General features: G+C 39.0%; 1 protein-coding gene across 16 annotated transcripts in view; it reads left to right on the top strand.

Moving 5' to 3' along the window:
• Positions 1-23,632, top strand: part of CHD2 (chromodomain helicase DNA binding protein 2) — a 141,211-nt gene that overhangs the window by 83,194 nt on the left and 34,385 nt on the right. For 15 of the 16 annotated variants that reach the window (XM_089906846.1, XM_089906845.1, XM_089906847.1 and 12 more), the window contains 12 exons: positions 553-624; positions 3,666-3,815; positions 4,566-4,714; positions 5,730-5,826; positions 6,255-6,347; positions 8,460-8,630; positions 9,568-9,743; positions 15,248-15,289; positions 15,869-16,008; positions 21,028-21,166; positions 21,355-21,505; positions 22,622-22,744. In XM_089906846.1, the coding sequence (XP_089762972.1) occupies positions 553-624; positions 3,666-3,815; positions 4,566-4,714; positions 5,730-5,826; positions 6,255-6,347; positions 8,460-8,630; positions 9,568-9,743; positions 15,248-15,289; positions 15,869-16,008; positions 21,028-21,166; positions 21,355-21,505; positions 22,622-22,744 (1,503 nt within the window). The remainder of the gene's footprint in view (positions 1-552; positions 625-3,665; positions 3,816-4,565; positions 4,715-5,729; positions 5,827-6,254; positions 6,348-8,459; positions 8,631-9,567; positions 9,744-15,247; positions 15,290-15,868; positions 16,009-21,027; positions 21,167-21,354; positions 21,506-22,621; positions 22,745-23,632) is intronic. The other variant, XM_089906850.1, reaches the window with a different exon arrangement.

The raw sequence follows: 23,632 nt of genomic DNA on the forward strand, positions 1-23,632 counted from the left end.
TTTTAGAGTGTAATTTTCAGAAAAGCTGGGATATATGACTCACTTAATTTTAACGTTTTCAATATTATGGGAAAATGTTTTCCAAACAAAATTATGTAAATAATTTTTTGGTTTATGGAGCACTTAATAACAGGGCAACTTTTAGCCATGTAGCTAAGGAGCACCATTTTCCTGCAGGAGCTAATTATGAGGTGACCAGTGGTACTATTTCCTAATCTCTTTGGTACCCACAGATGTAGAAGCAGACAAAGCCTCTTAAGCACAGCTTGGGTTGCCACCTTTCTCCTTATGTCCTGGTGGCCATTCTGATCCTTGGATAAACCTAGATGGCCCTTAGAATCAGAAGCTTCTGACCTTGAGTTTGTAACCGGAGAGCTTGGGGCAAAGTTGGGTGTGCTGCTGAAGCACAGCCCCTGGACAGCACTTTGCCAGTGTGTTCTGGTTATTTTTACTCAGTGGTTGTTGGAGTGATGAAGGTTACAAGTCTGGTGTTCTATTTTGAGTGTAGCTGATCTTCCTACCTTATGATTTTCTTATGGTTTATTTTTACAGCGTCTGGATGGTTCCATCAAGGGAGAAATCCGAAAACAGGCACTGGACCACTTCAATGCAGATGGGTCTGAGGTATAGCATGCATGGCTTTGTTATTTGGGCAGCTTGGGCTCTGTATCAAGGGGAAAGCCTTTCTAGCTTAATGTATTCTGTTTCAGAAACATTTCACAGTGCAACTCTCCTACCTGATAAGGGAAGGAGAAATCACTAAAGATGCCTCTTAATTTTGTTGTTTGTCAATCCAGAAAAGTATATGCATGCTTGTTTATCTCCCCTGGTCTGGATTAATGACAGAGTAGTCCCGGTATCAACTGAGGGTTCTCTGGTGGCTTTCAGGTGCCAAATTTCTGGGCCTAGAAGAACCGCAAGGCGAGGGTTGGGGAGGGCTGGCTGGTAGGATTAATTTTGACATGTATGTTACATCAGAAGGTTCTGATCTATACTTTTTTTGGTGACTTGAGTCTTAAAAAGTATGTTTGCTATGTCTCAGATTTGTTGGACCCCGGTAGGATGTGACTTAATTCCCTTGCTTGGGCTAATAGCAACATTGGTTAATCTGTTAAGTATCCAACTTGAATTTGACATTATAAAGTATTTTGTTTTTAAGGTACATGTGGAAGAGCACTTAGGACAAGTTAGAAACCGTGGTAACCTTGTAATTTGTGCATATCAAACTATTAAATACCATGGGATGTGAGAGAAGAGGCGAAAAGAAGTTTAGTGTAAGTAAGGCTATAGTGGTGTGAGGAGTTAAGAAAGCCGTAGTGAGGGCCAGAGGTAGAACTAGAAGTGTTTTGGAGAGAACGTTAGAGCTTCTGAAGTCTGGGCCACTATTCTGTATAGATAGACCAAGCTTAACTTTCTGCTTTCTCAAGAGCTTTGAACACTCTTAATGTCTGTCTGTCACTCCAGAACGGTATGACTCCTGCCCCTTGAATAGCACATAAGCCTAGTTAGACTGTGGTATTCTGCCTATTTCTCCAGCCTAAAATTTTAGTTCTCCTTGAGGAATTTTGGGCACTAATCTCTTCAGAACCAAGGCTCTGAATGGTCAAGGAGAAGAGGAATGTAATTACTAAAAACATTGATAACCATCTAATTCCATCCCCCTCTCTCTCCTTCCTATTTTCTCAACTGTAAAAGCACCAGGATGCCCTACTTCACAATCCTGCTGTGACGACTAAGTGCAATACTCCACACATAGCACTGAGCGCAGGGCCTGGTACATAGCAAGCACCCCATCAGTGTTACCTGTTTCTCTTCTTCAGTATTTGTTGAGATTGGTTTTGTGGTCCCTACTATTAGTTTAAAACACAGTGTGAGTTGAATGTTTCATATCGCCCTTTCTCAAGAAAAAGCTAAAGTGGCTTTCTTCGTAGTTCTGTTGATTCCCCTGTCCGATGGCTAGATATAGAGTAGAGATTCTTTACCATTTTCTGCAGCTCTGAGGTTTTTTTTTAATTAATTTAAAAAATTACTTTATTACTGGGGGAAAGTATTATAAACACATTTAGAAATTTTGGAAGATGGTGAAGAGTATAAAGAAGAAATACTATACAAAGAAGAAAACTTCCATCCCAGAGAAAGCTTGCTATTCACATTATTTGGGTGCGTTTCCATTCACCCTGGAAGAAACCCTTTGTTTCTTTCTATGTTTGCCCAATTGGGATCATGCTGCATATAGTTTTGTGCTTGCCTTTCATTCAAAATTCTACTCTGAGCATTTTCCCGTGTCATTAAATATTTAAAAAAACTAATTTCTAATATTTTCTCATGCCTGTTCCATCATTTATTTGACCATTTTATTGTTCTCAGATGTTTAGCTAGGATATGAGCATATAAAAAAGATTTTTGATACATTTTGCTAAATCACTCTTTCCAAACAATTTATATTCATAATGTTTATGTATGAATATTTCCATTTTACCATTTGATAATAGGCACAAATATCTTAATATAATTCATATTGTCTTTGATAAAAAGTGACATTGAAAATATTTCTTATGATCATTCAGACCCCAGATTTCATTTAAGTTTTAGGTGTCTCATTCTCAAGTGTTTACCTGCAGGCTTCTCTTCAGAGCGTGGTGTTGCTTGGTATCTCCGCCAAGGCTCACAGACTATGCTTCAGCCCCCCTGTTAATCAGTTCTTTATTGGAATTGTTTAAAGCTCTTGTGAGACAGCTCTCTCCATTTTTATTTCTATGGCATAATGTTGGTGAATGCGACTGTTATTTAGAATGTGGAGACCTTTTCATTGCATCTGTGTATATGTGTTAAATACACCCATTTATCAAAGTGTAACTCAGAACTACCAGTTTTTGAGTGCCATTTCCATGCCAGAAAGGTGTCAGTCTTTGATACATGACCAAATTCCCTGGAAATAGAAATCTGTCTGGCTTTGGTTTTCTCTGGCTCAGAGTTTATTCTCTGCCTCCTGCCCATTTTTTTCCTGAGCACTCAGATGCAGGCTGGTGTACTGTTCCTGCCCGGTCTCTATTATTTGCTGTGGAAACTGGAATATGTCAGTGCCTGGGTCTTTCCCACACACTGCTGTTCGGCCACACCTGCTCTGGTTTTCTTTGTGCATGTTCCGTGGTGATTGAGGATCCTGTGCTGTCCAGTGGTTCAGTCATGTAATCTCTTAGTACAGTGTTTCTGTATTCCTCACCAGCCTAACAAATGAATGGACATTTACCCAATAAAGTCTCCTTGCTCATACTGACTGCCTTACATGGCATAATCCACCTTTACCCAGGAAATAAGTATCTAAGCAACTTGCTGAAACGATCCTCATGATAATTAAGTTTGTCTGGTTTCTGTTAACTGCTTGTATACTAGTTTTAGCCAGGAGAGAACACCAATTCTTTTGCTCCTATTGCCTTATCAGATTCTACTTTACTCCTTAGTTCATTGCACTGACTCTCTCTTAATCAAATGAAAATTCACTCTGCCATCAAGTCCCTGACATTCTTGTAGCCTCCATAAAGTTTGTCCATCATATCTCACTTTTCTTCACACCTGCAGGGGTTTCCAGGTATAAGGGCTTATTGGACTGTGAAACTGTTTCTGAGAAGGCCACTGCATAAAGTAGTATATTGCATTGTGTACAGGACTTCTGTTTCCTGCTCTCGACAAGGGCTGGTGGCCTGGGAATCAATTTGGCTTCAGCGGACACAGTTGTCATCTTTGATTCTGACTGGAACCCCCAGAACGACTTGCAGGCACAAGCCCGAGCCCACAGAATTGGTCAGAAGAAGCAGGTCAGTGGAGAGGGGCCTCTAGATATGGCTTGGAGGGGAGGGGGCAGGGGAGGTTATTCAGCCCTTTCAGGATGTTTGTAAAATGCTTTTTTTTTTTTCCTGTTTTGTCTTCATTTCCCCAAGGGTAGATGTCTGTTTGTTAATTAGTACAGAGAAGCTGTCTTTGGGGCTGAGATGAGCTTATAGATATGAAACTATTCTCTTTTGCTGTTTGAAAAGTATATCACCAGTAACTTTCTGGCTTACTCAAAGGTATATGATGAATAGACTTAGAATTGAAATTTTCCATCTATTTTATTATGGAAAAGTTGTTTAAATATTCTAACATTGTTCAAGATGGTCTACTTTTATTACACACGACCAGTATTAGCTCTGTGGTATGTTGGAAACGTACACACTTGTTTCCTTCGTAGGTGAATTTCAAAGTCTGCTCTAGTACTGGGTACCTCTTTAAGTTCCATATGTGGCCAAAGTTTCAGTTTCAATGAGACAGATCATTCTTTAGCAGCATTTTTATTGTTAGAACAAGGCTATAATAATTCCTTAGAGGCTATTTAAGAATGTAACGTGCTGCAAATAGTAAAAATATTGCATGTACAATACTTAAGCTGTCTGCTTGGATGGATGGCTTACAAGTGGTACGTCATAGCAGAGAACAAATATTTTTTTATTTTCCCCCTTGGTTTTAGGCAGAGGTAACTTTTTTGTATGTGTGATCAGGCATAAGCATAACATTTCCTTTTCCTACAGGTAAATATTTACCGCTTGGTTACAAAGGGGACCGTGGAGGAAGAGATCATAGAACGGGCCAAAAAGAAGATGGTATTGGACCATCTGGTGATTCAGCGCATGGATACCACTGGCCGGACAGTTCTGGAAAACAACTCTGGAAGGTCCAAGTAAGTGCCAGAAAGATGGGAGAGGTAGCAGAGTCAATTTTATGTCAACATTTGGTATAATTCATCTTTCTAATAGGATGCTTTACAATAGACATTAATTACCTGGGAAAGGCCAAGCCAAAACTGCAAGAAGATGGCATTTTCATTTTATTTTGCTCTCCCTGTTTCTCCTTCTTCTTTGGTTTCTTTTTTTTTTCCATATCAGCTCTTTTCTTATGTGCCCTCTCTCTTTCTTTCCTGCCCTCCTCTCTTGCCTTTTGCTTTTGGCTCTGCCTGTGACATATGACACAGCAGCAGCAGTGGCAGCTGTGTGCTCCCCATTGGGCTTTCATCCTGGCACAATGTTGCCTTGGACTTTTCAGCAGTGAGAATGCACCAGATTGAATTGGTATCTGTTTCTTGGTAAAAATGTTTGTGTGGAGATTATCTTTCCTATTGAAAACAGAAGGCTGTAAAAGGAAAGTAGTTAAGTTTTAGTTGGCTTTATTTGGAAACACAACTATTTCTCTTAGAGAGTTTACATTTTGACCAAATTGTTGAGTATCTTCTGAGGCAGTCCTCCAACTTGTGTTACAGGTGAGATCAAATGAGCCCTTCCTAATTAGATGATAATAATTTTCCATTAAAGAGGAAACTAGGCAGAAAAAGCTTGTTCTTTTATTTTGGACCAGAGATGAGGAGTTTGAAAATTCATGGTGAATGATAGCTTTCTGAGTCAAAGGACAAAGAGAGAACTCCCTTCTCTCATGTTGCTAATTATCTTTCTTGCTTAACCATGTAACAGATGAATCAACAGGAAAATGCTTGATTTCTTAGTCTTTTGTTACGTTAGGTTTACCACTGCAGACTCATCCTGTGGATTAAAAAACATGAAATATTTGTGAGATCATTCTTCTTGTGGAAGAATTTATATCTTCACCAGTAATTTGACCTCTTTATGAAGAATAGATATTTAGAACTCCATAGAGGTTATCTGACATTCCTAAAAGATTACAACTACACTTTATTTCTGCAGTTCAAATCCTTTTAATAAAGAAGAGCTGACTGCGATTTTGAAATTTGGAGCAGAGGATCTCTTCAAAGAACTCGAAGGGGAGGAATCAGAGCCTCAGGTAGTCAACAATAAGGGAAAAAAATTTCTTGATAAGTATCATCTGTGAGAGTCTGAAATTTTCTGGAAGTGATTCTGAGTCAGGCTTTTATAAGGAAATAGTAGTTACTTGCAGAACATAGTTTCTCTTTTTTTCTTACAGGGCTAAAAGCTCTTACTAAATTGACTAGGAAAGAATGAGAAAAGCATTTGAGGATTTTGTCTTTGGTTTTTTTTATTCCAATTTTATTTCTCGTAATTTCTGAAGTTTCATCTTATCATTTGTATAAATAGTAGTTTGAAACATTAGATGTAAAGGACATGAAACTGAGAGTGTAAAAGAAAATGGAATATCAGAGAAGAGAGTTGGTTTATTTGCACCAGTCATTTTCAGTAAATGCTTACACTGCTTGCCTTTTTACCATGTTTGTGTTGCTCTTGTTCTTTTAGGAAATGGATATAGATGAAATTTTGCGCTTGGCTGAAACCAGAGAGAATGAAGTCTCAACAAGTGCAACAGATGAGCTTCTGTCACAATTTAAGGTATGAAAATCATTGTCTGAGAAAGTCTTTGGCATTGATTCATGAACCAATAATAAGTAATGCCTGTCAGTACTTTCTGGGTGCAAGGGACTCTGCTTTTCTATTTACCGAAGTTGACTCATACCCCTCAAAATCATTCTCTAGAGTTCCAAGTATGATGTGGGTATAGACCATATAGTCCTCCCCATGAGGGTCACCACTGAAGTGGTCCATCCTGCCCAGATTCAGTGGGTAGAGGAAAAGAAGTCGCTGTGACAAGGGCTGAGAATAAGCTGTCAGTGGGATAGGTGGAGAACTTGGTAGTGTGGAGCTCTGGGAGGGGTGGAGAGGTTGTGGGAGAGACATTAATAGAATCATAAGAAAGAGAGGTCAAAGGTATGAAAATCGAAGGTGACAGTTGGGAAGCTCTTGACTTGGTGGGATTTTTTTTTAAGGACAGTTATGGGGTAGTTAGTGGTATTTGATAGAAAATTAAATGAGATCAGGACTAAATGCAGAAGCTGGGTACCTGATGAGTAGGAGATGACAGCATTGAGTATAGAGATTATTAAAAAGCTTAGTGAAGAGAATAGTGAAAGTAATTTATGAGGATAGAAGGATCAAGGAAGGCAAAGTTTTTTAAAGGTGTTACCACGTTTCTAGGTTGAGGAAAGAAATTGAGAATAGGGAAATACTGAAGGTTCTAAGGAAAGAAGGAAAATTTGGTTACACATTGCCCAGGAGGAGACTGGAACAGATATAATCAAAAGCACAGATGGAGGAACTTGCCTTTGAAAGAAAAAGGAAAGTATACACTTCAGGGAATAGAGGGGAGAGAAGATGTAGGAGTTCCAACTGGTGACCTTAATTACCAGTAAATTAAGTGAGGTGTTTGCTGAGAAGTGGAAAAGATTTGGGATAGTCCCATCCAGGGGCCAGGAGTTGCCAGGAGGAACTTGGTTTAGGGTGTAGAGCTGAATTTAGAAGATGGGGTTTCACATTAGAGCCAGTCAGCAGGATCATATGACTTGCTCCAGAAATACTTGAGGTCAGAGAAGTTGAATCAGTTGGCCATCCCAAGGTGGGAGAATTGGCTTGGGAGGCATCGAAGAGTCATCAAAGTGGCAAAAGTTTCCCAGATTCCAGTGAGAACTTGGTTGAATGGATTCATCATGGTTTGGTTCCATGCATGTTAGAGAAGCAGGGAAGACCTGGAGGTTACATTGATGGTTATGTGTGGTAGACCCATAAGGGCTGAGGAAGAAGTGTTTGAAAGGAAGCATTATTTTGTGATGAAGTCCAAGGTTGGCCACAGGTAGAAGTTGTCTTAGTGGAAGAAAAAGGAAGGAGTTGAGTGGATCACAGAGCTCTAGGATCAGAGTTAATGTGTCTATGGATGCAGAGGATGGAGGTGAATTGTTAGTGTTTCAACTGGATTTCACTTCTATGGCTACTGCTCCCTTCTTAAACAGAAGTAATCTTCATGATGGTGTCCTGGTCTAAATATATTAAATATTTGATACGAAATAAATGGAATATTCTTCCAGGTTTGTTTCAGTTTTTTGCATTTTGTGTTCTTGTTTTTATTCCTAAGACTAACGTGCAGTTTTGAGCATATGAAATTCTTACAGACCTTTAGCTTCTATACTTTCGATAAAAATGAATAAGGTAACCAATAGCTACTGCTTTGAGTTACGGGTTGTTTCAAATGAGCTCTATTCAGTAGCGATTTATAATGTATAGGACTGTAAGTTTGTAATGGATTAGTATTAGGTTTTCAAATGTTATAATCTAAATAAATCTAAAATTTCTAATTAGTACATTAGAAAGTGTGTATGATTTAACAGCAAATCTTTCAATAAAACTTATAATAAGGCAGTTTGTAGCTTTATATCTTTCCCTGTTTTTCAGTAAAATTTCTGATGAACTTTAGGATTTGGCAAGTAGATTTTGTTGGGGGGGCGATAAGGGAGCGATGAGTAGAAAATTGATTATTTGATTATGTAATATCACAGGAGTCCTATTATCATTCATAGCATGTTAGATTAAAAACAGTGCTTGAGTTGGTGTGTTAGTAGATGGTGTTTGGGAAATAGGGAAATGTCAGACAATGGGTTGTCCATTTGTTTTAAGGTTGCCAACTTCGCAACAATGGAGGATGAAGAAGAACTAGAAGAGCGTCCTCACAAGGACTGGGATGAGATCATTCCAGAGGAGCAAAGGAAGAAAGTAGAGGAGGAAGAGCGGCAGAAAGAGCTGGAAGAAATTTATATGTTGCCTCGAATTCGGAGTTCCACTAAAAAGGTGATCAAGTAACATGAAAGATATGGAAGTATTGATACTTCTTATTTTGTTCACCTTATGTTGCTGTCCGGATGTGTGGAGGGTTCCAGGGTAGAGTTATAGGAAACCTAGCAGAGGGAAATGGAAAAATGCACAAGGCTCACGCGCATACCTATGAGCCATTTGATCTTTGCAGATCGGCTCTTTGTGAGATGGCTGGACAGGATTTGAGTTTGACAGAGTTTACCTTTTGCCCTTGAGATTAGAACCAGTAAGTCTAAGAGTTTGGTTCTAATTGGCAAGGCCTTTGACTTTCAGAGTCAAACCTCTTTTCACCTTTAAGTGTTTGTTTATAGCACTTGGCATAAATACTTAGTAAGAGATTATATAAAGGTGCTTCCGTTTACAAAGCTCTATCATAGGCACTATCTAATTTGATTTTTGCAGCAACATTTAAGTAGATAGACTGTTTTATTACCCAGTTGTTGGAGATAACAGACTCAGGCTTGTCTGAGATCCTAGTAAATCAGTATTAGCTAATAGTAGCTATCACTGAGTATTCCCTGTATGTCAGGCATAAGTTCGTGCTTTTCCACTTACTGACTCATTTAATTCGTATGAAAACCCTGTATTATAGGTGCTATTGTCCCCATTTTACAAATGGAAAACAAAGGCATGAAGGAGTAAAGTAATTTGCCCAAGGAAGTAAGCATGAAGCCACAATCCAAATATTTTTATTCCAGTTTACTTAATGACGTTACAGTATGTCTCTGGCAGAGTGACTATCCCAAGCAGGTCTTCTTTCATCACATGCCATCTGCCTCCTTCTTTCTTAAAGGGAAATTGACTTGCCTGATACGATGGGAAGTTCTGAGTATTAAGGAGTTAAGATGGGCTGGTCTTAGTCCTTAGATCTCTTGGACCTGGCACTTGCTACAATGTGACTTTGCCTTTTCAGGCTCAGACAAATGACAGTGACTCTGATACTGAGTCTAAGAGGCAGGCGCAGAGATCCTCTGCCTCTGAGAGTGAGACAGATGACTCTGATGACGACAAGAAGCCCAAGCGCAGAGGGCGCCCCCGAAGTGTGCGGAAGGACCTCGTGGAGGGATTCACTGATGCCGAGATCCGGAGGTTAGTGGGGGCTCTGCTCTCCTTCCCCCTCACATTTGGAAGGACATGCTGTAAGCCTCAGGTTGATGGATCCCTGACATTGATGACAGGGAGGTCAGAGGAAGGCAAGGGGGACTGAGTCATGCTCCAAGGCCCCAGGATGATTCTCCCTTCTCCAAGGTTTTCCTCAGTTGAGCTCTTTCTTTTTGTTTACTTCTTGTTCTGGGTTCTGAACATTTCACAAAGGAAGTCCAGCCAAGAGGAAAGAGGCTGTTGGAGGTAAACTTGGGCTGAAACTTTCTTTTTTGTTTTTATTGAAGAATATGAATAAATACATACATACATATGTATCAATGTGTATAAAAGAAATGGTATACATATAAAAAATTAAAGTAGTACAGATAACCCCAGTTTACTTTCCATCAGTGTTAGTGCTGATATCAGTTTGGTTTATTGGTATATACAACATACCGTTCTGCAGCTTCTTGTCACTTATAACCAATTTTAGGCATCTTTCTATGTCAGTACTTACTACACATTTGTTGGTGTCTGATTCACACCCCTTTTCCCTCCAGAAAAATCTAAAATTATTGCTTCCAAACCACTTTTCCCCTAGCTGCCATGTTATTTTTTTAAAAAGCTGAAGAAAGTAGAAAATATGAAAATGATTAACTTTATGGCCTAACCCAAATTTTAACTATTATCAGATAGTCCTTTTAGGTCCGTATTTGAAATCACAAGGTCTTTGTTTCCCACTAAATGTTGTACCTGTTCTTTTATTCTTTCTTTGTTTAATTTATTATGGAAAAATGTAAATGTATACAAACATTGATAGAATATTAGCACACCCCCTCCCCGGGTATTATTTTAACCATTATGAGTTTGTAGTCAATCTTGTGTGTGTGCCATATTTCTATTTTCCCCTACCCTCAGTGTTATTTTGAGAAGAATGTATATTCTGCTGCAGTTGAGTGGAGTGTCCTATAGATGTTTTTTAAGTCTATTTGGTTTACTGTTGTTCAGATCTTCCATTTCCTTATTGATCTTCTGCCTGATCTATCCATTATTGGAAATGGGGTATTGAAGGCTCTATTATTGCTGTATTGTTTATTTCTCCCTTCTGTTCTGTCAGTTTCTGCTTCATATGTTTTGGGCCTCTGCTGTTAGGTGTGTATGCTTTATAATCTGTTGTCTTGATGAATTGACCGTTTTCTCATTATAAAATGTCCTTCTTTGTCTCTAGTAACAATTTATGTCTTAAAGTTTATAACTTGGTTAGATATTAGTGTAGACACTCCAACTCTCTTTTGGTATTGTATGTGCAGTATCTTTTACCTTTTTTATTTCAATCTATTTGTGTCTTTGAATCTAGCTTGCAACTCTTGTAGGTAGTATATAGTTAGGTGTTTTTAAAAAATCCATTCTGTTGATCTCTTCCTTTTGATTGAAGTCTTTAAACCATTTACGTTTAATGCAGTTACTTATAAGATAGAATTTATGTCTGCATTTTGCCGTTCATTTTTTATGTCTTGGGTCTTTTTTGTTCCTTTATTCCCCCATTACTGCCTTCTTTTGTATTACATATTTTTTAGTATACTATTTTAATTCTCTTGTTTCTTTTATATTTTAAAAGTTATTTTCTTAGTGGTTTCCCTGGAGATTATAATTTTTTTTTAATGAATTTATTTATTTTTGGCTGTGTTGGGTCTTGGTTTCTGTGCGAGGGCTTTCTCCAGTTGCGGTGAGCGGGGGCCACTCTTCATCGCAGTGCACGGGCCTCTCACTGTCGCGGCCTCTCTTGTTGAGGAGCACAGGCACCAGACGCACAGGCTCAGTAGTTGTGGCTCACGGGCCTAGTTGCTCCGCAGCATGTGGGATCTTCCCAGACCAAGGCTCGAACCCGTGTCCCCTGCATTAGCAGGCAGATTCTCAACCACTGTGCCACCAGGGAAGCCCCCTGGAGATTATAATTTAATGTTTTAACTTAGAACAGTTTAGTTTGGACTAATACCACCTTAATTTCAGTGGTATTCTAAAACTTTACTCCAGTTTAGGTACATTTCTTCCCCCTCTTTTGTGCTTTTATTGTCACACAGATTATATCTTTATACTTTATAAGCCCACCAACACAGTTTTATAATTATCGCCTTATGCAGTTGATAGTTAAAATCATTTAGGAGAAGAAAAGAGTTACTGACAAAAATACATATACACTGTCTTTTTATCTACTTACTCAGGTATCCTCCTGAGGCTCTCATTTATTCATGTGGATTTGAGTTACTGTTTCATGTCTTTTCATTTCTGCCCAGAGTACTCTCCTTAGTATTTCTTTCAGGGCAGGTCTGCTAGCAACAAATTCTGTCTTTTTATTTATCTAGGAATGTCTTAATTTCTCCTGTGTTTTTGAAGGCTAGTCTTTATTCTTTTTCTGTGTTTCACATTGGATAATCTCAGTTGACCTATCTTTTTTTTTTTTTTTAAACGCATCTCTTGTTGTTTTTTTTTTTTATTTTTGGCTGTGTTGTGTCTTTGTTGCAGCAAGCAAGGGCTACTCTTTTTTTTTTTTAATTAATTAATTAATTTATTTATCTTTGGCTGTGTTGGGTCTTCTTTTCTGTGCGAGGGCTTTCTTTAGTTGCGGCGAGCAGGGGCCACTCTTCATCGCGGTGCACAGGCCTCTCACTGTCGCGGCCTCTCTTGTTTTGGAGCAGAGGCTCCAGACGCGCAGGCTCAGTAGCTGTGGCTCATGGGCCCAGTTGCTCCACGGCATGTGGGATCTTCCCAGACCAGGGCTCAAACCCATGTCCCCTGCATTGGCAGGCAGGTCCTCAACCACTGCGCCACCAGGGAAGGAGGGCTACTCTTCATTGCGGTGCGTGGGCTTCTCATTGTGGTGGCTTGTTGCAGAGCACAGGCTCTAGGTGCGCGGGCTTCAGTAGTTGCAGCATGTGGGCTCAGTGGTTGTGGCACGCGGACCCTAGAGCACATGGGCTTCAGTAGTTGTGGCGCACGAGCTTAGCTGTTCCTCAGCATGTGGGATTTTCCCAGACCAGGGATCAAACCTGTGTCCCCTCTATTGGCAGGCGGATTCTTAACCACTGTGCCACCAGAGAAGTAAGTCCCTCAGTTGACCTGTCTTTTAACTGATTTTTTTTCTTCTGTTAATTCATATCTAATCCTGAGCCTCTCTAGTGATTTTTTTCATCTTATTGTACTTTTCAACTCCAGAATTTATATTTGACTCCTTTATATAATTTCTGTCTCTGTTGATATTCTCCATTTGGTGATATATTATTCTCAAATTTTCTTTTAATTTGTCAGACATGGATTCCTTTAGTTCTTGTATATATTTATAATAGTTGATTAAAACCTTTGTCTAATAAGTTCAACTTCTGGACTTCCTCAGGGTCTATTTCCATTGAAAACCATCTTCCTTCCCTGTATAGGGACCATACTTTCTTGTTTTCTGTAATTTTTTGTTGAAAACTAGACATTTTAAGTAATACAATGTGGCAAGTCTGGAAATCAGATTCCCCCTGCCAACGTGAGTTTTTTGTGTTTGCTGTTTGTTGTTGTTGCTGTTTGTTTAGTAACTTTTCTGGACTAGTTCCGCAAAGTCTGTCTTCTCTGTCTTTTGAAGTCTCTGCTCATTTAGCTTAGTGGTCAGCTAATGATTGGACAGAGACTTCCTTAAACACCTTAAGTCTACCAACCAGTAAATCTACCAGCCTTTGCTGAAGGGCTACTTGGGTATTTTGGGGATGTCTTCAATGTTCTGGTAGGCAGTTTACAGCTCTGCCTTAGCCTTCAGTTCCTGTTTGTGCAGAGCCTCAATGCCAGCCAGAGGTGAGAGATTCACAGCTCCTCAGGTCTTCTCTGTGCCTGCACATAGCCCTGCATATATGCAGCCTTCTAGATACCCAGGAATATGCCTGAGCTTTTCAAAGACCCCTGTGCACATCTTTTCCCCCAGGTTTTTCCATTGCAGTTTTTGGTCAGCCTGTTCATATTGCCAACTTATAATGCTGCCTCAGGCAGCTGTGGTGTTAAACCTTTGCCTCTAATTGTTTTTTGACCGATGAACTACAGACAGTGTTCTTCATACAGAGTCAGGTCAAATGAAGACAAGTCTTGCTGTCAGTCAGGTCAAAATAGCACTGTTCTCTGGGGAAAGAGCTTTGGGGGAGCTCTAGGCCTGTTCTGCTCCCTCTAGTGGCTGCTGTGTTGCTTCTTTGCACAGCTGCAGTAGTTGGGAAGGTGTAGTTTTCAAGGCAGTTATGGAGCTGGGGAGAGGGCATGGGAAACAGAGCAAGTCAAAATGCCAGAGAGCTCACTATTCATACTGAGATTCAGCCATTTTCTTGAATAAATGCTCATAAGATGGCTGCAAGCCTTTGGTTAATTTCCAGCATTCTAACAAAGTTGATTTTGACAGTTTTGCCAGTGTTCTTGTTGCTTTTACGGAGGAGCGGATTTTCAGAGGTCCTTTACCCCACCATTCCTGGAATGCTTCTCTGTCTCAATATTATTTTGAAGTAATCACAAATGGCATATTATTTCAGATGTAAAATATTTCAGTATATATCAAGAAGAAGAAATGTAGAGTGGAGGAATAATTCTCAGGTTTGCTTTCACATATAGTACTTTCCTAATCCATGCTATTCCTTTAATATTGTTTCTTAGCTATTGTTATATTCATCCCCATTTTCTTTAGTTGCTGTGCCCTCTCTTTTCATTTTTTTTCTCCATAGTATCTCTCCCTTCATTTTTATCTAACCAGGTAGTTTGGCATGTTACAGTGATGCCCTTGATATATCATGGCATCTTGCTTTTTTAGTGAAAGTCTAGTGGTTGGCTGTAGGGAGGGGAGTGGATTAAACATGGATTGGCATATAGCATGGTTTAGGCTAGAGACTTGTGGAAGGATAGATTAGAGTTTTGGCTGGAGACAATGTTTGGCAGAAGGAGTCAGAGTTTCCAAAAGAGTTTTGCCTAAAAAGTTTAAAATCATATGTTTGTTTTACTTTGCCTCATTACAAAAAGTATTTGAGGCAGTCCTAAAAACCTTATATTTGTATCATTGACCAGAAAGTAACGGAAAATATTGCAGTGTGGAATTGAACGTAACAATAGTGGACTGAATATAGACCACTTAACTGTACTGGATTTTATTATAAGAGGTTGTGGTTTTTAAATCATTTATTATGTATTGAACTCCATAAACTTGTACCTTCTAAAAATGATAGTACTAGAGTTAAGTCACCATTCTCAATTATGTCGCTAAGCAGTTTCATGACCAGTCACTGAGAATAAAGTTAATCTTTGGTTTGAATAGATTTTTAGCACTCATTATTTTAAGCTGGCCATTTTCAAAGGCCACCTTTTAGTTCATTTAGTGGCAGTTGCAAGGATTGGGCCCAGTCTCTTTTTGACAGTTTTTATGGCTCATATTTCATCACAGGATGTGTTTGCATTAATATAGCTGAAGTCTGTTTTTTAATGTGACTGACTGATTATTTTCTTAGGTTCATCAAGGCGTATAAGAAGTTTGGTCTCCCTCTTGAACGGTAAGCTTAGTAATATAATTGTTCCTTATCCGCCTCTTTTTCACTTCTGTATTGTAGAGGTTTCTTTTTTTGGTTCTACTTTCCATTTTTAAGGTCTGGCACCTTTTGACAGCCTGGCTTTTAGACATTAATTTACTCACCTGCTCCAGATGACTTGGAGATCAACGAAAAATATTGTACATGTAACTGTACTTCGCTTCTAGGAACATTGCAGTGAATGAAAGTAGGCTAGAGAAAGGAAAGTGAGCACAAAGAAACAAACCTAGTGCAAATAGCTTTGGGGCACTTCACCTGCTACTGTTATCAGACAGCGCCTTTAGTTAATAAAGAAAGCTGAACCCTTTCTCCTCTGTTTTTTGAAATTAGTCTGTTTTTGTGGACTATTCCAAGTCAAATTCTTTATGATGGAAAGTAAGTCGTCAGTCACTGTCCGAGGGTTCTCGTTGGAAGGATCAATTAAGGCATGTAGAGAAAGTGTCTTTGCAGGAGCAAGCTTATGTGAAACCAAGTGGTAGCTCACGTGACATTAGAAACGTGGGCACAGGGCCTTGAGGTATCCCCGTATTTGTCTTTCCTCAGGCTGGAGTGCATAGCACGTGATGCTGAGTTGGTAGATAAGTCTGTAGCAGATCTGAAGCGCCTAGGGGAATTGATTCACAACAGCTGTGTGTCAGCAATGCAAGAATACGAAGAGCAGCTGAAAGAAAATGCCAGCGAGGGTAAGTCAGCATGTCTCCCTCAGTGATTCTCAAAGACCTGGCACTTGTGGATCGGGATCTCTGCTGCTAAAGATCTTTTTTTTTTTTTAAGATGAACACACTTATATCCCATGCATCCCTAATTTTTTGAGGTGTGTATTCTCACCTGCCTTTACGTGAGGTCAGTTTTAAGATTTACTCACAAATGAAGTTGATTTGCAGAAGGTGCAAAGTAATGAACAAGATGAATGATTTCTTTTAATGTTACTGTAGAAAGTTTAGATTGGTTTGAATGATGTAAAGACCTGAGTGGGTAAAGCTGAGTGGACACATTTGCATTTTGGCTGTAAGTGAGGACATTACAGACCACAGACATCAGTAATTATCTTGGATATACATACATGTATTGTTTTGTTGTGATGAACTTAAAGGATTTAGAGAATTAGTTAGAATAAGAATAGTAGATGAATATCGTAAACCTTTTTGTTGCAATGAGACTCTCTTTGGCACTAGAATTTGCTGTAATTCGATTCGACATGTAGTGTGTTTTGTCTTATACACCAAGAGTGCTTTTGCCTGTCCTTTAAAAGCAGGAGGTGTCAGGAGAGAGCTGAGGTCCTTGTTAAAGGACACCCTTATAGTTGAACGTCAAACAAAAAGATGAGGGTGTGATCATTCCACAGTTCACTGGACTGTGGTTTGTCTGTGCCATTGCCCCCATTCTTTTGTCACCCTTCACTGACATTACAGGAGGCTCTGTCATCTGTGGTTAAGTATTCAGGCCCTGGATGCAGCCAGTTTACTTGGAATCTTGGTCCTGCCATTTCTTAGCTGCAAGACCTGAGACAAGTGATAGCCTTTTAACAGTCTCATGTGCAAAATAGAGTAGTAGTCTGTGCCTCAAAGGGTTTGGATCGTCGCTTGAATAATTCCATACATGTGAAGTGCTTGTCATCACATCTGGCTTGCAGTATTAGCTATTTCATTAAGTAAAGAAGTATTTGTGCTTTGAAATTTTCTTCTTAAGGCTGTTACTAAAAGTAATAGAATTTTAAAATATCTTGAATATAGTCAAAAACATTTTTAGATTTTTTTTTTCCATGAAAAAAACTTAAATAACTTGAGTGGTTTGGACAGTGATCCAAATATGTGCTTTTATAGCGCCAAGAATACATCCAAAAGTAAATCTTAACTTTACAGTGTTTTTTTTTTCCGTGTAACTATTTTGAATAAGTATTATATTCACATGGCTCAAAAATGAAAAACAGGTATCCCTATTTCTTGTCTCCTTCTAGAAATATAAAAATACATATGTTCAAAAAATGAATAGATACTGTTTTAACACAATTGGTGCTGTAGCATGCACACTGTTCTGTACCTTGCTTTGTCCATCTCACAGCATATTTGGAGATATTTCCTTGTAACAGTCCCTTCCTTTCCACATGTTTCTTTTCTCTGCATGTTCACATTCTGCATCTGGTTGATTGCTTCCTTCTGGCATTGCTTAACTTGTTTCCATATACCTGTATTTTCTATAAATTGGCATTTAGCATATTCCTGAGTCCAGGTTAACATTTCCAATTCTAATGTAAGATTATTGATATCTCTTTGCTTAAGTTGAAAATTTTGTTCCTAAAAGTGTTAACATAATCATGTATTTGTCTTATACATTATACACGTTTCCAAATATTAATACCAATTTTACTGTTTTTATTTGTTTGTTTTCTTCTTTCTTTCTTTGGCTGTGCTATGAGGCTTGTGTGATCTTAGTTCCCTGCCCAGGGATTGAACCTGGGCCATGGCAGTGAAAGCGCCAAGTCCTAACCACTAGACTGCCAGGGAATCCCCCTAATTTTACTGTTAACTATAAGACTTCTTAATGCAGAATTTGATTTCTTTGTGTTTCTTTTTGTCCTTAAAATACACCTCATTAGCAGTACACAAAGTACTATGTTTTAAAATTATTTGAAATTGTTCTTTTCTCTGTGTGGTTATGCCACCAACTTAATATATAGTTTAGTATCTTTTGTTTTCTTTTCCTTTCAGTTTCTAGGGATTACCTTTCTCCTTTTGATGAAACTTTGTTTCTTTAATTATGTAAAACATTTGCATGGTCCAAAGTCAGAACAAAACCGGGAACACAATGAGAGAATCTTGCCTTCATTCCTGTCCCCCCAGTACTGTTCTCTTCCTCCCCTGTAGGTAATCATTTCTATTAGTTTTGGGCTTATCTTTCCACTGTTTCTTTTTAAAATTTTAAGTCTGTGTGTGTGTATTTCCTCTATTATACAGGAGATATCATACATTATATTCTGTTCTGCATCTACTTATTTTTACTTATGGCGTTCACTCCATCTTACTGTGTAGAGTTCATACTTTCTTCCTTTTACAATTGCACAGTATTCCACTGTGTAGATAGATGTTAATTCAAACTTTATTGTCCCCTAGTAATAAATATTTGGGTTGTTTTCAGTCTTCTGCCACTATAAATAAAGCCACAATGAATAAATAGTTTAATGAATATGCTGTTTCATATCTCTGCCAGCATATCTTTGGGATAAATTTCTGGAAGTGGGATTGTTGAGTCCTGGGAAAAATGCATATGTAATTTGGTTAGATACTGCCAAATTCTTCATAAATCTGATACCATTTACATTGCCACCTACAGTGTATATTCATACACAACAGAATGTATTGTCAAATGTTTGGATTTTTGCCAAACTGACAGTTGGGAAATGGCACCTCACTTTTCTTTTAATGAGCAATGTTGTGCATCTTTTCTGAGGGCCACTTGTGAACTGTCTGTACATATATTATGCCCATTTTCTATTGAGCTGTTGGTCTTAATTTTTAGGATCTCTTTTTCTTGTCTTTTTTTAAGAAGATTTAATACAAGGAATTTAAAAACATTTTTATTTATTTTATTTTTGGCTGTGTTGGGTCTTCGTTGCTGCGCGTGGGCTTTCCCTAGTTGTGGTGAGCGGGAGCTACTCTCTTTTGCAGTGCGTGGGCTTCTCACTGCGGTGGCTTCTCTTGTTGCGGAGCACGGGCTCTAGGCATGCGGGCTTCAGTAGTTGTGGCACACGGCCTCAGTAGTTGTGGCTCACGGGCTTAGTTGTTCCGCGGCATGTGAGATCTTCCCGGACCAGGGATCGAACCTGTGTCCCCTGCATTGGCAGGTGGATTCCTAACCGCTGCACCACCAGGGAAGTCCCAGGATCTCTTTTTCTGATAAAAGTTGCCAGTGTTCTCCTCCAGTTTGTGATTTGTCCTCTCACTTTGCTATGGTATTTTGTACAGAAAACTTAAAAAGATTTTATATAGTCAAATTTATCAATCTTTTACCCTGTTGTTGTTTTGGATTTTGATTAGTTAAAAACATTTTCTCTACGAAACAGAAACAGACTCACAGACATAGAAAGCAAATTTATGGTTACCAAAGGGGAAAGGGATAAATTGGGAGTATGAGATTAGCAGATGCACACTACTATATATAAAAGAGGTAAACAGCAGGGATTTAATATAGCACAAGGAACCTATTATATTCAATATATTGTAACAAACTAAAAAAAAATTTTTTTTTCTACTCTGAGGATATAAAGGAAGTCATTAAGATCACCCCCCACCACCACCAATACCTATGTGATTTCATTTATCTCTGATTCACTTGGAGTTTTTCCTGGTATTGCATCCAGGTTTTTTGGATTTTGGATTTTTCCTATATGGCTACTATATGTCTCAACACCATTCATTAAAGATGGTTCATCTGTTCTCCACTGCCTGATTTTTTTTTGTTTGTTTGAAGAGCTACATAACCTGTTATGGATTTACAATATTAGTATCCTGTTAATGGACGTTTAGCTTTCCAATCTTTTGCTTTACGGTGTTGTGGTAAATAATCTTGTGTGTATGCCATTTGCGCCATATCCTCCCACCAGCATTGACTAGAATGGCAGTGTCTGTTTCCTCTTAGTCTCACCGACATATTTTCAAATCTTTGAATTTTCCCAACCTGAGGTTAAAAAGGCTATGTCTATATATTTAATTTGCATTTCTCTTACCATGAATGAGGTTGAGTATTTTTCACATGGAACCATTTGTATTTCCTTTTCTGTGAATTGTCTCTTTATCCTTTGCCCATTTTTCTGTTGCAGTCTTTTTATTTTACAGATGAGGAAACATAGACCCAGAGAGGTTAATAACTAGAAGTGAGAAGGGGAAAGGGGACAGGGGGTAGTTTGTGCAGATCCGGGAATAAATCCCAGATTTCTGATCTTCGGAGGAGGTGCCTTTCCCGTTTTGCCACATTCTGTTCCAGAACTCATCAGTATTGTTGGGAATAGCATTTGCAAGTGAAATTCTTGTGGATTATATGAGAATCCCTAAATAATTGTTTATAATTGTAGTGCCATTTCATCGACTTGAATGTTAAAAAAAGAAATCTTTTCTCAGGCTCTGAGCCATCTTTTCCCTCACAGACAAGTGTCATTATCATGCATTTCGATTTGGACTCTGGTTAGAATTGACTGCTTTGTTTTTACTTCTAGGATTACTTTAATTGGAAACTCGGGCTAGGGTAACCTTTCCATGACTTCTTTTGTTCATCATTTCAAATGTGTTAGGTATTAACTTGATCTCATACTTTTTTAGTAGAGAAGATCCTCTTTTAAAGCACTTAAAAATCTGTTGATGGGTTAGAAAAGAAAAAAACTTCAGCATTAATATTACTCCTTTAAAATCTTCTTTCATAAATTTTATTAATTTTAGAGCCAAAGTATAAAACAGGAATAGGAAGATTAAAATACAATTATAAACACTACTGGATTAAAAAATTCTAAATCTTAAAAAACTGAATTGTTTAGAGATTATTTCACAAACATTAATTGAGAAAATTTTTTGCCTTACTTGATTATATCTTTGAATTAACGATAAACCAGAGATATACGCTGAGGGAATAAGAGTTCAGGATTTGTTGACCTATGTTTTTTGTGAAACTTCAGCGAATTCTCACTTAACGAATATGAAATTGGTGTTCTTTAGGGAAAGGACCAGGGAAAAAGAGAGGCCCAACTATCAAGATATCTGGGGTTCAGGTTAATGTGAAATCTATTATCCAACATGAAGAAGAGTTTGAGATGCTGCATAAATCTATCCCTGTAGACCCTGAAGAAAAAAAAAAGTGAGTATAATACATGCCCATGCGTGGGTGGTTGTGCCATTAGAAAACAGATTTGAAGTTACAGTTATGTGTAGTTAGTTACGTAGTATTTTCATTATAACATACCAGAGTGCTTTGCTCATTGGTGTTCATTCCCAAATCAGAAAGACCCCTCCTCTAATGTCCTCCTGCTTTGGAAATCTTTTCAGATACTGCTTAACCTGTCGTGTCAAAGCTGCACATTTTGATGTCGAGTGGGGAGTAGAGGATGATTCTCGCCTATTGCTGGGAATTTATGAACACGGCTATGGAAACTGGGAGCTAATTAAAACGGATCCAGAGCTTAAGTTAACTGACAAAGTAAGTATTTCTGTGATGCTGGAGATGTCTAGAAGATTTGTTGTATAATATTTTTATATTGATTACTTTTAACTATTTTCTGGGGGGTGGGGATCAAATTGGAAATTAGAACAATAGTACATTCCTGGGATTTCTTTATCCTTGGAAGCATTACCATCTTTAGTGGACTGTGGCACTATTTCAGAGATGACAATTATAGCCAGGTGGAATTTTTGGGAAATTATAGGAGAAGCCTTCAAATTCTGATTTTTATTGTAGGTCAAATCTCATTGCAACAAATACCAGGGTAAGATTATTAATAATAAGAGCATTCCTCGGCCTTAGTTGTTGGCACTTTCTTTAACGATATTTGAAACAGCCATATTTCAGTTCTACACATGAAGAAAGAATGAGCCATACCTTGGTATTTTTTGTAATGGAATTAAACTGTGGCTGTACTTCTTCCACAAAATCGAGCCTCCCACCCTATCCGTTGCACATCAGGCTACCAAGTATAGTAAGGCCGTGCTCAGAGCTGTAAGCAGGGAAAGCTGGCTCAAATTTTAGTAGGATGCGCTCCATGTTGTGCTCCTGGCAGGGCTTTTCCTGGCACGTCAAACAATGCTCATCCCAGGTGCAATGTTCTCAGAGGGTGACAGCACCCTGCCATAAGCACTGAGACCAAATCCAGTCTGGCCTGAGAGGTCCAGCTGTGTCCTGGCATAGCTCAGTGCTTTCCAGCAATGCTCTAAGAAGCATTTTCAATCTAAAACGAAGCTTTAACCTAGCTCCAGGGATTCCCTGCTCCTGGAAGGAGGAAATCCACGACGGCTGGGATGCTCTAGCAGATGAAGCCAACAAGCCCCTCCTACCTGAGTTGTTCTACCCTGTTAACAGCACAGGTAGGAGCCAGTGGGAGAGCTGGATTTCTCCATCCCATTTTGTAAAACGAGAACGGCTCATAAGGGATTTTCAGTGACTGGGAGCCATGGACATGAGATAGGATCTGAGGCTTTATCTGTATTTTGGGTGGTGGGGAGGGAAAGGACTGCTCAGTTGTTTGTCATCTCTGTTTATCCTGATCCACTAACCGGGCCGTGGGCCGTGGCGGGTACTTCTCTTCCTTTCCTGTTGAAGATCCTGCCAGTGGAGACAGATAAGAAGCCCCAGGGAAAGCAGCTGCAGACCCGAGCGGACTACTTGCTGAAGCTGCTCAGGAAGAGTCTGGAGAAGGAGGGGGCCGTGACGGGCGGGGAAGAGGTGAGTGCAGCCGCCAGCCGGGCACCGTCCAGGGGTCTGAGGCTCCAGCCCTGCAGGGTTAGGTAGGGGAAGAGATGCCCTCTCCAGGCATCTCCACAGAATGCTAACCCTCTCCTCGTCAGGTGTTGGTATTGAGGTTCCAGTAATGATGGTTTGGTTGGGTAATGATAGTAATGTTCATTTAGTAATTGACCTAAACATCTTGGCATTCTCCTCAAATATTGCCTCAAAATAGTCCTCATTTCTCCCAGTGCCACTGGTCTAGACATACTGTTGCTGTATCTTTATGCTCCTTCCTCAATTTTGGAATATAGTTCTCAGTACTGCGTGAATATCACTGGGTTTGCCTGTTTTTACAGCTAATACTCGGCTACTTGTAATCATGGGTCCCAGGGATAAAATGGGTAATTAGGATACACAGTTAATTCAGAAACTGGACTTCAGTTACAGTTGCCTTACTTGCTCAGTGAAAAATTTCAACCGAGTTACTAATGGACTCATCTGAGCTTTAGCTTTTATTTCCCCAACTTTTCATTTCAATTCAGGCTTAAAAAGATGAGAATCACAGTTAGGAGATACTGTAAGTTACAGCCAGTAGTAGCAGCCTTTGTGTGTGCATGTTCCTTAAGTGCTCTTAGAGCTATGCCATTTGTATTAATTTCCCTATATTATAAAGAAAGCAAATTTTAGAAAAAAATCCAATCCCATACCTTGTCCTTTTTTGCGTAGTAGTGTCATAATTAATGTCATTCTTCACATAGTATGTTGAGGATATTCTATAAGTTAGGCTCTGGGGAGATAGATTGCATCATGTTTTTTTTTTTTTTTTTTTTTGCGGTACGCGGGCCTCTCACTGCTGTGCCTCTCCCGTCGCGGAGCACAGGCTCC

This window comes from Delphinapterus leucas, chromosome 2, assembly GCF_059928025.1.
Source record: "Delphinapterus leucas isolate spDelLeu-1000000601 "Yukka" chromosome 2, BTC_Dleu_Yukka2, whole genome shotgun sequence".
Classification (NCBI taxonomy): Eukaryota; Metazoa; Chordata; class Mammalia; order Artiodactyla; family Monodontidae; genus Delphinapterus; species Delphinapterus leucas.